The sequence below is a fragment of the Parambassis ranga genome, chromosome 2 (genome assembly GCF_900634625.1).
Source record: "Parambassis ranga chromosome 2, fParRan2.1, whole genome shotgun sequence".
Classification (NCBI taxonomy): domain Eukaryota; kingdom Metazoa; phylum Chordata; class Actinopteri; family Ambassidae; genus Parambassis; species Parambassis ranga.
This window is the reverse complement of record NC_041023.1, coordinates 40,441,276-40,453,065: the sequence shown is the minus strand read 5'-3', so window position 1 is coordinate 40,453,065 and position 11,790 is coordinate 40,441,276. Positions and strand designations below refer to the sequence as shown.

Here is an 11,790-nt window from a genome sequence, read left to right as displayed (position 1 = left end):
GGGGCCTAAACCCTTAGGCATGGTGGTGCTGGGACCAGTTTCACAAAAATGAGGAAAACATAAGGTTTAATGTTTCAAAACAGAACGGCAAGTCAAACCATTTGCGAAAACAAGGTAATTCATTCTGAGTCTGTTACCACGGTAACTCATTGTTTTAAACCTTACAGAGTTCTGCCCGGTGCTAACAGACCACACTGTGGTTTCTATTTAATGTGAAACTGGAGCATCAGTGTTAACGGCAATGGTAGTATTTCCCACAAATAGATCGTTAACAAAGATAACATTTAACTTAATAAAAACCTTTTATTGAAAGTGCATTGGAATGTACACTTTAAGAAAAAATAAACAGGAAAAAAAAGTCCCATGTTCCTCCACATTCTTTTCTTCTCTTTAATAAGAAGGGTTTCAGTCTTTTTTTTAAGAAAACTTAAACTTCTTCAGAAACAATTGTCTGTGTATATATTACAACCTGCCACAGTAATATTTACAAATGATACAAAAGATAAAAGCTGCTGCCTTCTTCTTTGTGAAACTAGTCCAATCATATCACTGTTTACTGAGCTCCAGCTCAACATAAGAGCCAAACAGAACAACAACAAAATCAGTCCCAGCAGCTGAAAGCAGATTCTTTTTAACACACTGAAAGTCGCCTTGGAGCCACCTAGTGTTCAAACTCAAGAGTCAAACCGGTCCTACTGGACTCTGTATTTGTAAAACCAGCAGAGGCCTCGGGTGAAATTCCAGCCCAGAGAGACGGAGAGGATGTAGATGAGGCCGAGGAGAGCGAAGGGGTAAAGCAGCACCACAGTGTTCTTCAAGAAGGGTAAAGCTGTGAAGGCCAGAAGAGATCTCAATTCAATGTTTAGACCATTTGACCAGCAGCAACCTAGAGTGCCTGAAATCCTAAAACTTACTCATGTTTAGAAACTGTTTTAAAACTATACTTTTTAATGTCCTCATTCTTGCATTGCAGATCAATATAGGTCAATATATTGGTTACATGTTTTGATAAAATTATCATTTATTTGGGTAGGAAATAGTCTCGATGTGCATCAGACTTACCGTTGTACCCCAAGAAGGTGATGTAGATATAATAACCAATGGCTATCAGCCACAAAGTGTTCCCAACAAAGTATCCTAGGAACCAGTCTGAATTTATCACAACAATGTCTGAAACACACCAAACAACAAAAGTTATATATGGCCTTAAAATCGAAATACTACACCAAACACAAATCTCACAGAGACTGAATCCACTTACGGTTAATGAAGAAGAGCTGCAGGAAATGGAGAATGACTAAAAGTGGGTAGAACGCATTGAGGTGAACATCGAACGCGTAGCCCCACTCAACATCAAAGCTTTTGCTGGGATGTTTCAACAGGTATTTGTTGCTGATCACCCTAGAAACAAAAAATGTGTCAAGAGAATGGCCTTATTTCATTTTAATTAATAAGACTCAATACTACTCACCACATTAAGGTTGATATGAGCAGGCCGACTCCTACACAGTCAACAAAGACCACCCATAGCAGTAGTTTCAGAGTCTCCAGCACACCCATTTCCAGCACAAGACCAAAGCCTATTGTTGAAACTGCAGGGGAATAATATAATTATATTACCATTCTGCCTGACAAGTTGCTCTCTATCCCATTTTAGGCAGAGAAGACAGATTTACCACACAGCCAGATGCTGAGCAGGACCAGAAAAGCAGGGTCATCCCTGGCCCACTGATCCTTGGTCTGTTTCCTGTAGTGGAAGTTGCGGTAGACCCTCTGCGGTGATGTAAACAAGTATAGCATCTGCCACAGGGCAAATTCAAAGTCCATCTGTCTGAAGTGAAGCAACCGCCGAAGGTACTTGTAGCGCTTTGCACCTGCTGTGTGTCGTGCAGCATCCCGGGAACTGAGGGAGCCATTACTGTGTGGCGAGGTGGTTGGCAACATGGTGCTGAAAATCAAATGAGAAAGGCACAATATAAAACCTTGTAGACACACTGTGTTATGCATGTAAATGATCATTACATTCTCAACAATATAGCACCTGATTTGCTAAATAAATGTGATATCATAATAAGGAATAAAGTTCTGGTTAGTTCCAATGCTACACCTCCAGTTACTACAACATATAGCTTAGTTGTAACCTGTTTACATCATGTCACAAACTCCTGCGACTTCCAGATGCATATTATACCCTTTTAATAAGGTAACACATATGTCTTATAGCATGATGAGCCTCAGGAAATGCTAACTTTATTTAGCAAAAACTGTTTACGTTAAAATATATACACAAATATAACAGGACAGCTACTGTATAATAGTAGTTACATTGTAAACAAACAGTAAATATGTGATCTTCTAGTTTGTTGACGCTGTTTGCTAGCAAGACGGATAGCTTGTGGCTAACTGCTTTACCCAAATAAGAATGCCTGTTAGTTCTTCTGTTCAACAAACTAAACGGTGCAGTGGCAGTTTAGCAATTGACAAAGAGGTATATTTCTAAACTCAAAAGAACATTACCTGTTTTGGTGTACTCCTTCACAGGAGAAAGCACCAGCCTTCGTTACTGTGTAGCTGTTAGCCAACACTTCCGGAACTGTCGCGAAAATGCCCACGTCGGAACTTCCGTGTGAGAGTTGGTGACGATTCAATTTTTTAGTAATGTAAAAGCATGGCCAAAAAATCCCACTCTTTATTGGTTATATGCAGACACAAATAAACTTTTATTAATTTAGTAATATGAAATAAATATATCATTGATTATCATGAAGTAAATTTGGTATTGTGAAAGCAAAGTCGCACTAAATAAATAAATACATACAGTATTTATTTATTTCAGGGTTTAGTTCATAGCCATACTTATTTGTTTTTCTATTAATGTATTTACTTTTGAATAAAACCGTAAAATCCTGCTCTTTTATTTTACGTATAGAAAGAGCTAGCTAAAGTGCAGAATGAAGGTGTCTTTTATTGTGGAAATTCAAGCGGAAGTGCGGGGCATGTCATTTCCGGTAAATCCAATAGCGATTTCATTGGTGGTATAACTAAGATCACCGCTGTTCTGGTCAAGAAGGCCAAATAGCGAAAGGTAAGAACCAGAAACCTACTATGGATTGATTAAAGGTCAAAACTCCATGTGTCATTTAATCGTGAGGCCAGTGAAAAGTTAGGTGTTTGACCGCATTACTTCAGTTACCCTCTATCAACATGCAATGCCCGTGTCCTTGAGTAGTACTCTTTGCTAACCACTAGCCAGCCATTAGCATGTTTTCCCTGGAAGGTACATGCTTTTTACTAGCCTCTCCTGCTGTATATAATACCTAAGACAACCTCTTTACACTCTCTCTTTACTCTTTACTCTAATGAAGAGGTAACAATGGTTATTTTTGACAGCTAACAGACTAGCTGCTATTAGCCGCTATGGCTCTTGTTATGTACTGTCACAAGGTTGCAAATAACTGGTAGCTAATTAATTAAATGTATGCACCAGTTAGGTGCATGCATTTTGCACTTGATCATGTTTTACAAGACGTGTTGTCTGCAGTGTTTGAGGATGTCCAGTGTACAGAGCAAATAAACTGGTGAAAATATTCCAGGTGTATATTTGGATTGTAAACATTAGTGTTGCAACCTTGTTCCCACACATCCTGATCAGATGTAAGCTTTCACTTTACAAACCATTAATGCCGAATAATCCATTGAGGTAAATACATTATTTTGGTAAATTTGGGTTGTTCTATCAACCAGATAATTTATCATTAAGATAATCAAGAAAATAACTGGCGCTATCAGCAGATGGGTGCAGTTTGGTATTTGGCTTAGGTAATAATTCTTGTCTCCACAGCAACATGTTGCGACTGCCGACCGTCGGCCGAGCTCTTGCTGGAGCCGCCAAGGGCAGCTTGGCTTCTTCCAACCCTGGTAAGGCTTCTGTGTGTGTGGGCTAAGATTAGGGTAGCAGACAACATTTGTGGTGCGTGAATCTTAAATCACTGTTTCTAGCATAAAACAGTGTTTTCATGAAAAAATACACACTTTGTGCATTTTCAGTGCGTACTCCAGTGCGGGCTGCTAGTAACATGGTGGAAGTGTTTGTGGATGGGAAGCCAGTGGAGGTGGAGCCTGGGACCACTGTGTTGCAGGTAAGACAGAAGCCATTCAGTTACTGTTATAACAAAATATGCCATGGAAATTCAAATATCAAGTTGATAAGTGTGTATGTTTTTTTCCCCCAAAAGGCATGTGAGAAGGCAGGAATTCAGATCCCCAGATTCTGTTACCACGAGCGATTGTCTGTAGCGGGAAACTGCCGCATGTGTTTGGTGGAGATTGAGAGAGCTCCAAAGGTGATAGAACATTCTTTGCCATCAGCACTGTATATGTTTTAGAATGAATCCCTAATATCTTTGTGTGTGGTCAGCCGGTTGCAGCCTGTGCTATGCCCGTCATGAAGGGTTGGAACATCCTCACCAACTCAGAGAAGACACGGAAAGCCAGGTATGACCTTCAGTGGTGTTCTATTTAAATATTAACACCAACCATAGTAAACACTGCTGACTGGTGATTTTGTATGCTATCAGAGAGGGAGTGATGGAGTTCCTTCTGGCCAACCATCCACTGGACTGCCCTATTTGTGATCAGGGAGGCGAGTGTGACCTGCAGGTAACCTTGGATTAGTACTCAGATATTACATTTAGTTTTGATACACCTGCTGCCAGAGTTAAATGGAAAAAAATTTCCACGCTTCTAGGATCAGTCCATGCAGTTCGGTTCAGACCGCAGTCGTTTCACAGAGGGAAAGAGAGCAGTTGAGGACAAAAACATTGGGCCTCTCATCAAAACAATCATGACCCGCTGTATTCAGTGCACGCGCTGCGTCCGGTGAGTGTGTCACATACGTCTGTGGGATGCAGTGATATATTTGGCAGTCCTTTAAGAACACATTCTTAACTTCCTCTGTGTATTTTGCATAGTTTTGCCAGTGAGATTGCTGGAGTCGAAGACCTGGGTACAACTGGAAGAGGAAACAACCTCCAAATTGGGACCTACGTGGAGAAGATGTTCATGTCAGAGCTGTCGGGGAACGTAATTGACGTCTGTCCTGTTGGAGCTCTCACCTCCAAACCCTACGCTTTCACTGCTCGGCCATGGGAAACCAGGTTGGAAAGGGTTTAATAATTCAAAAACATGTTTGAGTTCTGTGTGGAACTGTTCTCTTTACTTTTTGTCTTCTTCCGGCTTTACAGAAAAACTGAATCGATCGACGTGTTGGATGCTGTGGGCAGCAATATTGTGGTGAGCACAAGAGGAGGGGAGGTGATGAGGGTGATGCCCAGGCTGAACGAAGACGTCAATGAAGAGTGGATCTCTGATAAAACCAGGTTTGCATATGATGGACTGAAGAGGCAGAGATTGACCCAACCAATGGTTAAAGACGTTGCAGGTCAGCTGACTGTGACCAGCTGGGAGGACGCTCTCACTCGTGTTGCCGGAGCAGTAAGTGTTTCGTCTTTACATATATATATAGTCTTTATGAATTAGTATGTGTAAATATTTTGTGTGTTTGTGCAGCTGCAGAGCGTGCAGGGCAGCGAGGTAGCAGCAATAGCAGGTGGGATGGCAGATGCTGAGTCTCTCATCGCCCTCAAGGATCTCCTCAACAGGGTTAACTCAGAGAACCTGTGCACAGAGGAGCTCTTCCCGATGGCAGGAGCAGGGTGAGCATGTCTGCCTTCCTTTTTATTCTTAAAGATCAGTTTATTCTCAGCTGACACTATTGTATTGTTGGTCTTTCTATAGCACTGACCTGCGCTCCAACTACCTGCTGAACTCCCGCATCGCCGGCATTGAGGAGTGCGACCTGCTGCTGCTTGTAGGGACAAACCCACGCTATGAAGCCCCTCTTTTCAATGCCAGAATCCGCAAGAGGTAAGGCTATGCGTCATGTCTAATAAAGTGGTTTATTCAAAAAATTTTGTTTGATCTGCTCCCCCTGTCTTCATCTGTCAGCTGGCTGCATAATGAGTTGAGTGTTGCCCTGGTGGGTAGCAATGTTGACCTCAGTTACTCATACGAACATCTGGGAGAGGAGACTGCAGTGCTGAAGGAGCTGGCTAATGGCACACACCCCTTCTTCCAGGTAACACATACACATGATCAGTGTGGAAGGAGTGTTGTTTTTTTTTTGTAATGCAGATGCCCTGTTCCCTGTTTTCTAGGTACTTTCCGATGCCAAGCGTCCAGTGGTGGTTGTGGGCAGCAGCGCTTTGCAAAGAGAAGATGGGGCTGCCATCTTGAGTGCCGTCTCCACCATTGCTCAGAATGCCAGAGCCAGCAGCGGTGTGGAGGAGGGGTGGAAAGTCCTGAATGTCCTGCACAGGTGCAGGCTTTAGAAGATTTTTTTCTCCTAAAACACCTCATGGAGTGAAGTACAGTGGAGTCCTCATACTCTTGTCTCTGTGTGTGTGTGTGTGTGTGAGCAGAGTCGCCAGCCAGGTGGCAGCCTTGGATCTGGGCTACAAGGCTGGTGTGGATGCCATCAGAAAGAATCCACCCAAAGTCCTGTTCCTGCTGGGAGCTGATGCTGGCTGCATCACAAGAGCTGACCTGCCTAAAGAAACCCTTGTTGTCTACCAGGGTACACACATTTACACACACACATTCATGCACACATTCACCGTGAGATAAAGAACTAAGTTTTAAATCTTTCCTGACAGGTCATCACGGTGATGTAGGAGCACCAATGGCAGACATCATCCTTCCTGGAGCTGCATACACAGAGAAGAATGCCACCTATGTGAACACAGAGGGCCGCAGCCAGCACACCAGGGTGGCTGTGACTGCACCCGGAATGGCCAGAGAGGACTGGAAGATAATCAGAGCTCTATCTGAAGTAAGGATTGACAGACAGTAACACTAAAACTGGAGTGCTGTCATTTTACAACAACATGTTTGTGTCTGTGTGTTTGCAGCTGGCGGGTGTAGCTCTGCCCTATGACTCTCTGGATGAGGTGCGATCCAGGCTAGCCGAGGTCTCTCCCAACCTGGTCCGTTATGACGACATAGAGGAGGCAAACTACTTCAAACAGGCCAATGAACTCTCTAAGGTACGCTCACATGCTCTACATTTAAAGATTGTATCTGAATTACAACTCAACCACTTCCTCACTTTGTTCCTCTCAGACTGTTCCCCAGGATCTCATAGCAGCTCCTCTCGTGCCGCCTCAACTCACAGTGAAGGACTTCTACATGACAGGTGTGTCTCTGAATAAACATCCAAGAAAATAATCTGCAATCATCCCAAACAATTTTCTTAAATGTCATTCCTGTGTTTAGACTCTATCAGCAGAGCTTCTCAAACGATGGCCAAGTGTGTCAAAGCCGTCACAGAAGGAGCCGCCGCCATCGACGAGCCATCTGTTTGCTGAATACCCCACCCCAACTGTAACTCTCTCTCATGTTCTGAGGCAACAACACACTTCTCTGAACAAAGTCCTTAAATTAAAGTTGTCCTTGATGCTTGTTGTACACAGTTGAATCGTTTTCAGTCCTGAGAACGAGCTTTGTTGAATAAAGAAACATATGAATAAACTACTATGAACTCTTTACACCGGAGTTTCTTCATTTTGTTGCTTTTCTGGTGACAAAATGTGCCAAACCTCAGTTGAAAACATTAAAAAGTACCAATATTATAACATTTACCATAATAAAATGCATTTAAATTAACAGCAAATCAAATATACATACAAACAAAAGGGGAAATAAGAGAAATTTACAAAATAATTCATCGTTTTATAGCAAAAAAGAGAAAAGTGGTCCCATCCTCTTGGTTCTAATCTGTGCCTTAAAACCATTACAATGAGTTGTGAGGAACATTTTGAATTTGGGGTCAATGTTGGGGTTAACGGCATGTTTATATTTGGGCTTTGGTGCATGGAGTAGAAGTTGGACACTGTCCCTCCAGACAAATGGCTCTTGTCACTGTTCCCTAAAAGAGAGGAGAGAGAGAGAGAGAGAGAGCTTATAACCAAACACAGAAGAAGAGAGAAGACAGTGGCATCTCTACACACTGCTCAGTGAGTTCATTATTCTCTCCATATCTGGAATTATTCTTCATGCTCAGTCCTGTTACTATTACTGGTTACGGTTCTGTATCTTAATGTTTTTTTGTCATTGACTCTGCTTATTCCTCAGTGCCTTTATGAAGTGACAGACAGAGAATTCATTGTGGACCCAGCAGGAAAATGGTTCCAGTTAAAATTCTCATTCTGGGAGCTCAGAACACTGGAAAAACAGGTAAATTATAAGAAGAACCAAGAAGCAGACCTAGATATGTTTTGTACTGTGTAACAGTGAATCAAAGAGTTTGGCTACCAAAAATGGTTGTGTAGATGTGTCCAGCCACCTCTTCTACCTCCAGGAAGGTCTCACAAAAAAGAATAATGCAGGATCTTGCACCTGGGTTACTAAAAACTTTCCAGGTGCTCCTCAACCTGAAAGTGACTGAAAAACATGGGGGTAGCGGCTGAAAGGACGGCTCAATAACCTTTTAATGCGTCCTGCTAAAACACAGGCAGTGCTTTAAACAGCAGATGCAAGAGCCACACAAATATGAACCTTCCAGACTCCTTCCACTCAAACACTTGTGCATTTGTTTAAACAAAGCAGGTAAAGAGGATTCCTCTGAAAGTGGCAGTGACAGATCAGATTCACAGAGTGCTGTGTGTGTGAGGTTTGTCAGCCTCTGTTGTGTCTGTTTTGTGTCTGCAGCACTGTGTGTCCGTTTCATAACCAAGCGCTTTATCGGTGAATACGACCATAAAAAGGGTAAGAGCAGGATTATGATTCTTCATGCATCTTTTTTTTCTGTCATTACTCGCTTGCAGGGTGAAATAAATAAGATGTGTGTGTGTGTGTGTGTTTCCACAGAGGTGACATACAGATGCAGCAGAACAGTGGACCAGGAAGCTGTAGATCTGGAGATTTTGGACATAACTTGTAAGGTATTTATAAACCAAGACAAAGAAACACATTTTTTTATGTGTGATCAGTGTTTTAATGACACATTTTTTTCCCTTCCAGGAGAGCTCTGCTGCTTCTCTGGAGTCCTCCATCCGCTGGGCCGATGGCTTCCTGCTGCTGTACTCCATCACACAACGCCTCACCTTCATGGAGGTCCCACGACTGAAGACGCTCATCGACCAAACCAAACAGAGTCTGGGTAGGGAAACTTCATTTTTGGTCTCCACAGGAAGAGCATGTGTTCACAAAAGGTCTCTGTTCTAGCTCTGCTTGAAGTCTGTCTATTGTCAGCATGCACAGTGCACTCCATGTTTGGTAGACCCTCCTGTGCTGTGTAGGTACACTCCATACTCTGCATGCCGCAGCATCATCCTGCTGCTTTGTGTGTGTCAGTTGTTCCTGCAGTACTGGTAGCCAATAAAGCAGACCTGGAAATCGGCAGGGAAGTCACAACAGAAGAAGGAGAGAGACTTGCCAAAGAGTTAAGGTTTGTGTTTAAATACTTTATCTGTTAGTCTGTGCTATTAAAAAGTTGAGTATGTTCCCTGTGTGTGTAGGTGTGGTTTCAGAGAGCTGTCTGTAGCTGAGGCGGTGTTATCAGTGGAAGCAGCAGTTTTTCAGCTCATTAGGTTTGTTTCTGTTATCATGACTCTGATGTCTGTGCAGGTACTGTTTGATTGACATGTTGATGCTGATGTTTTTTGTGGCAGGCTGGTGTTGGATCAGCAGCGCCCCCTGCCTGACCGCCGCTCCTACATGTTGACAGTTCGCCACGCTCTGACCAGGAAGCTGACCCGGTCCAAGACCATGCAGTGGTGACGGCAGTGAGAGTGAAACCAACAGTTACAGATGCATCGCCAGGGGTTTGTGCACTACTTTACTATTGTCCAGGAGGGGGCGGTATCGTCCTGTCCTCTGCACATACAGCAGCGCAGGACAGAGGTGCACATCATGACTGTGTGTATTAGTGGGTCTTACTGAGATTGATGCTGAGGTGTAACCTACAGGTGTCCACATACTTTTGCTCTTTTATTTATGAGTACAACAGTTAAACCTGTTGTGTGTAGATGATGTAACGCTGTGTAAAGAATGAGACTGGCATTCATTACAGTCCTGCCGCCGATTCTCCTCATGCATCTCCAGTTTCTCTGAACTTCTGAACCCTTTGATCATCCTCTGATGAACAAAACAGAGCAGAGTGGAGGAGGGAAACACTCGGCTTCTTTGGCATCTTGTACAGAAAGAAGAACACGAGCTGTGATTTGTAAACACGTACGAAATTGGATGTGTGCTTGCTGTTCATTTATCATACATCAACTGCTCCACCCAGCCACCACCACCAACCACATACCCTGTGAGCTTTATAAATAAACACAGAGGATGAAAATGTGCAGAGAACCACAGATTTTGTCTCATTTTTGTTGCATGATTTGACTCTACGTTTATGTTAAAAACCCGTTTTAAATGTTTGAAATGATATTCAGCAGCATGAGCGGGAGCTGCAGTGAATACTCTTAAGCCTGTTAACAGGGTCAGACAGAGCCATTATGTGAGGAGTAATCGTCCGCTGGTGAGAGTGAACCCATCACTGACTCACACACACACATTGCTGTCACAAACCTGAGAGGGAGAGGGGGTGACGCCATCACGGCGGTCACCAAGGAGATGAAAGGTCAAGACCCTGTGTCAATCATTTCAGCTTGGAACAGAAGATGAGTCATACCTGCATCATTGCAGGAGCAGCCAATCAGGAGTTACCTGTCAACAGATGAATCATGGAGCTGCAGTTTGTATGAATGAAGGATTAGCAGTGATTTAAGGTGCACTAAAGATGCACTGATCCATATTATTAAATTAGCAATTAGCAGATCTTTAGCTCCTGAGCTCCACAGGTGTTCCTTTGAATTTGTGCAGCTTAAGAGGGAATTTCTGTGGTCAACAAAAGGTCACCGCAAGTTACACAACGCCAGTCTGTGTAAGAGGAAAAACAGAGACACCGGGCCCCTTGGGGTTGGGACACCTCCGTAAACTGATATGTAGAAGGAGAGAGACGACAAGAGGTGGAATCAGAGCGAGCATCGATAAGGAAAAGGCAGTAAACAAAGCAGTGGAAGAGGAGATGATTACATAACAACGTGCTGTTTGAATCAGAACATAAAACACAAACAGCTGATGATAATCACTGTTTATTATGCTGCCTCTTCACCCTCACCACACCCGCTGCATTGACTTTCATGTGAACAATGCCAGAATCAAAAAAATGAAAACCTTGAAAATGCCCCTCTTTACATTCACTGAAATCTACCCAGATTATGTAACAGGTCAGAGCATATTTACACCTGTGAGGTTTCAGTCTGCGTCTCAGAGGAGAAAATATCTGGGACAGAAAAAGAAATAGAGGCGAGTCTGAGCAGCATAAATATCTCTTGCATGTCACACGTTGGTGTGCATGTGTGCAGCTGCAGGCAGTGTGCAGGGATGTCAGACTGCTTCATAATCTCATGCTCAATACTTTGACTTTTAGGTTTGTCAAAGAAAGAAAAGCTCAGATGGAGCTGATAACTCTAACAAGGGCTCCTCTGATCAGCTGACTCACCTGCACAGGTGTGTTCATTCATTCTGCCAGATATGATAACAATAATATCATGTGACTGTATGATGATGAATTACATGTTGGGCCACAGAATATGAGTTAAAGATCAAAATCACAGAAATACTACACATTGACAACACTGCTTTTTTATCTTATGTAATACCACCGATAGATGGCAC

The 11,790-nt window shown here is 43.0% G+C and overlaps 3 protein-coding genes across 3 annotated transcripts; 2 read left to right on the top strand and 1 right to left on the bottom strand.

Moving 5' to 3' along the window:
- Nucleotides 1–283: 283 nt before the first annotated feature.
- Nucleotides 284–2,621, bottom strand: unc50 (unc-50 homolog (C. elegans)). The gene is made up of 6 exons (XM_028400146.1): nucleotides 2,518–2,621; nucleotides 1,677–1,948; nucleotides 1,472–1,592; nucleotides 1,262–1,401; nucleotides 1,063–1,170; nucleotides 284–829 (listed from the first exon to the last, which is right to left on the bottom strand). Exons 2-6 carry the CDS (start codon nucleotides 1,942–1,944, stop codon nucleotides 693–695), a joined length of 774 nt encoding a protein of 257 aa, XP_028255947.1. The 5' UTR covers nucleotides 1,945–1,948; nucleotides 2,518–2,621; the 3' UTR covers nucleotides 284–692.
- Nucleotides 2,622–2,952: 331 nt separating this feature from the next.
- ndufs1 (NADH:ubiquinone oxidoreductase core subunit S1) lies at nucleotides 2,953–7,604 on the top strand. The gene is made up of 18 exons (XM_028400145.1): nucleotides 2,953–3,085; nucleotides 3,842–3,918; nucleotides 4,048–4,139; nucleotides 4,236–4,343; nucleotides 4,418–4,494; nucleotides 4,578–4,659; nucleotides 4,748–4,878; nucleotides 4,971–5,156; nucleotides 5,244–5,493; nucleotides 5,569–5,714; nucleotides 5,797–5,925; nucleotides 6,007–6,136; nucleotides 6,216–6,376; nucleotides 6,480–6,634; nucleotides 6,714–6,889; nucleotides 6,969–7,103; nucleotides 7,180–7,252; nucleotides 7,333–7,604. Exons 2-18 carry the CDS (start codon nucleotides 3,846–3,848, stop codon nucleotides 7,422–7,424), a joined length of 2,196 nt encoding a protein of 731 aa, XP_028255946.1. The 5' UTR covers nucleotides 2,953–3,085; nucleotides 3,842–3,845; the 3' UTR covers nucleotides 7,425–7,604.
- Nucleotides 7,605–8,053: 449 nt separating this feature from the next.
- LOC114432285 (ras-related and estrogen-regulated growth inhibitor) lies at nucleotides 8,054–9,837 on the top strand. The gene is made up of 8 exons (XM_028400196.1): nucleotides 8,054–8,072; nucleotides 8,191–8,292; nucleotides 8,767–8,823; nucleotides 8,926–8,999; nucleotides 9,079–9,217; nucleotides 9,412–9,505; nucleotides 9,576–9,647; nucleotides 9,729–9,837. Exons 2-8 carry the CDS (start codon nucleotides 8,241–8,243, stop codon nucleotides 9,835–9,837), a joined length of 597 nt encoding a protein of 198 aa, XP_028255997.1. The 5' UTR covers nucleotides 8,054–8,072; nucleotides 8,191–8,240.
- The last annotated feature ends 1,953 nt before the right edge of the window (nucleotides 9,838–11,790 follow it).

Excerpts from the sequence above, each read along its gene's own strand:
- LOC114432285 (XM_028400196.1), top strand. The coding sequence starts at position 8,241 with ATGGTTCCAGTTAAAATTCTCATTCTGGGAGCTCAGAACACTGGAAAA. Across the intron at positions 8,824-8,925 it reads TGAATACGACCATAAAAAGG|AGGTGACATACAGATGCAGC; the intron begins GTAAGAGCAGGA and ends GTGTTTCCACAG. Across the intron at positions 9,218-9,411 it reads CCAAACCAAACAGAGTCTGG|TTGTTCCTGCAGTACTGGTA; the intron begins GTAGGGAAACTT and ends TGTGTGTGTCAG.
- ndufs1 (XM_028400145.1), top strand. The coding sequence starts at position 3,846 with ATGTTGCGACTGCCGACCGTCGGCCGAGCTCTTGCTGGAGCCGCCAAG. Across the intron at positions 5,715-5,796 it reads TTCCCGATGGCAGGAGCAGG|CACTGACCTGCGCTCCAACT; the intron begins GTGAGCATGTCT and ends GTCTTTCTATAG. Across the intron at positions 6,890-6,968 it reads TAATCAGAGCTCTATCTGAA|CTGGCGGGTGTAGCTCTGCC; the intron begins GTAAGGATTGAC and ends GTGTGTTTGCAG.
- unc50 (XM_028400146.1), bottom strand. The coding sequence starts at position 1,944 with ATGTTGCCAACCACCTCGCCACACAGTAATGGCTCCCTCAGTTCCCGG. Across the intron at positions 1,593-1,676 it reads GCTCAGCATCTGGCTGTGTG|TTTCAACAATAGGCTTTGGT; the intron begins GTAAATCTGTCT and ends ATTCCCCTGCAG. Across the intron at positions 830-1,062 it reads CACCTTCTTGGGGTACAACG|CTTTACCCTTCTTGAAGAAC; the intron begins GTAAGTCTGATG and ends TGGCCTTCACAG.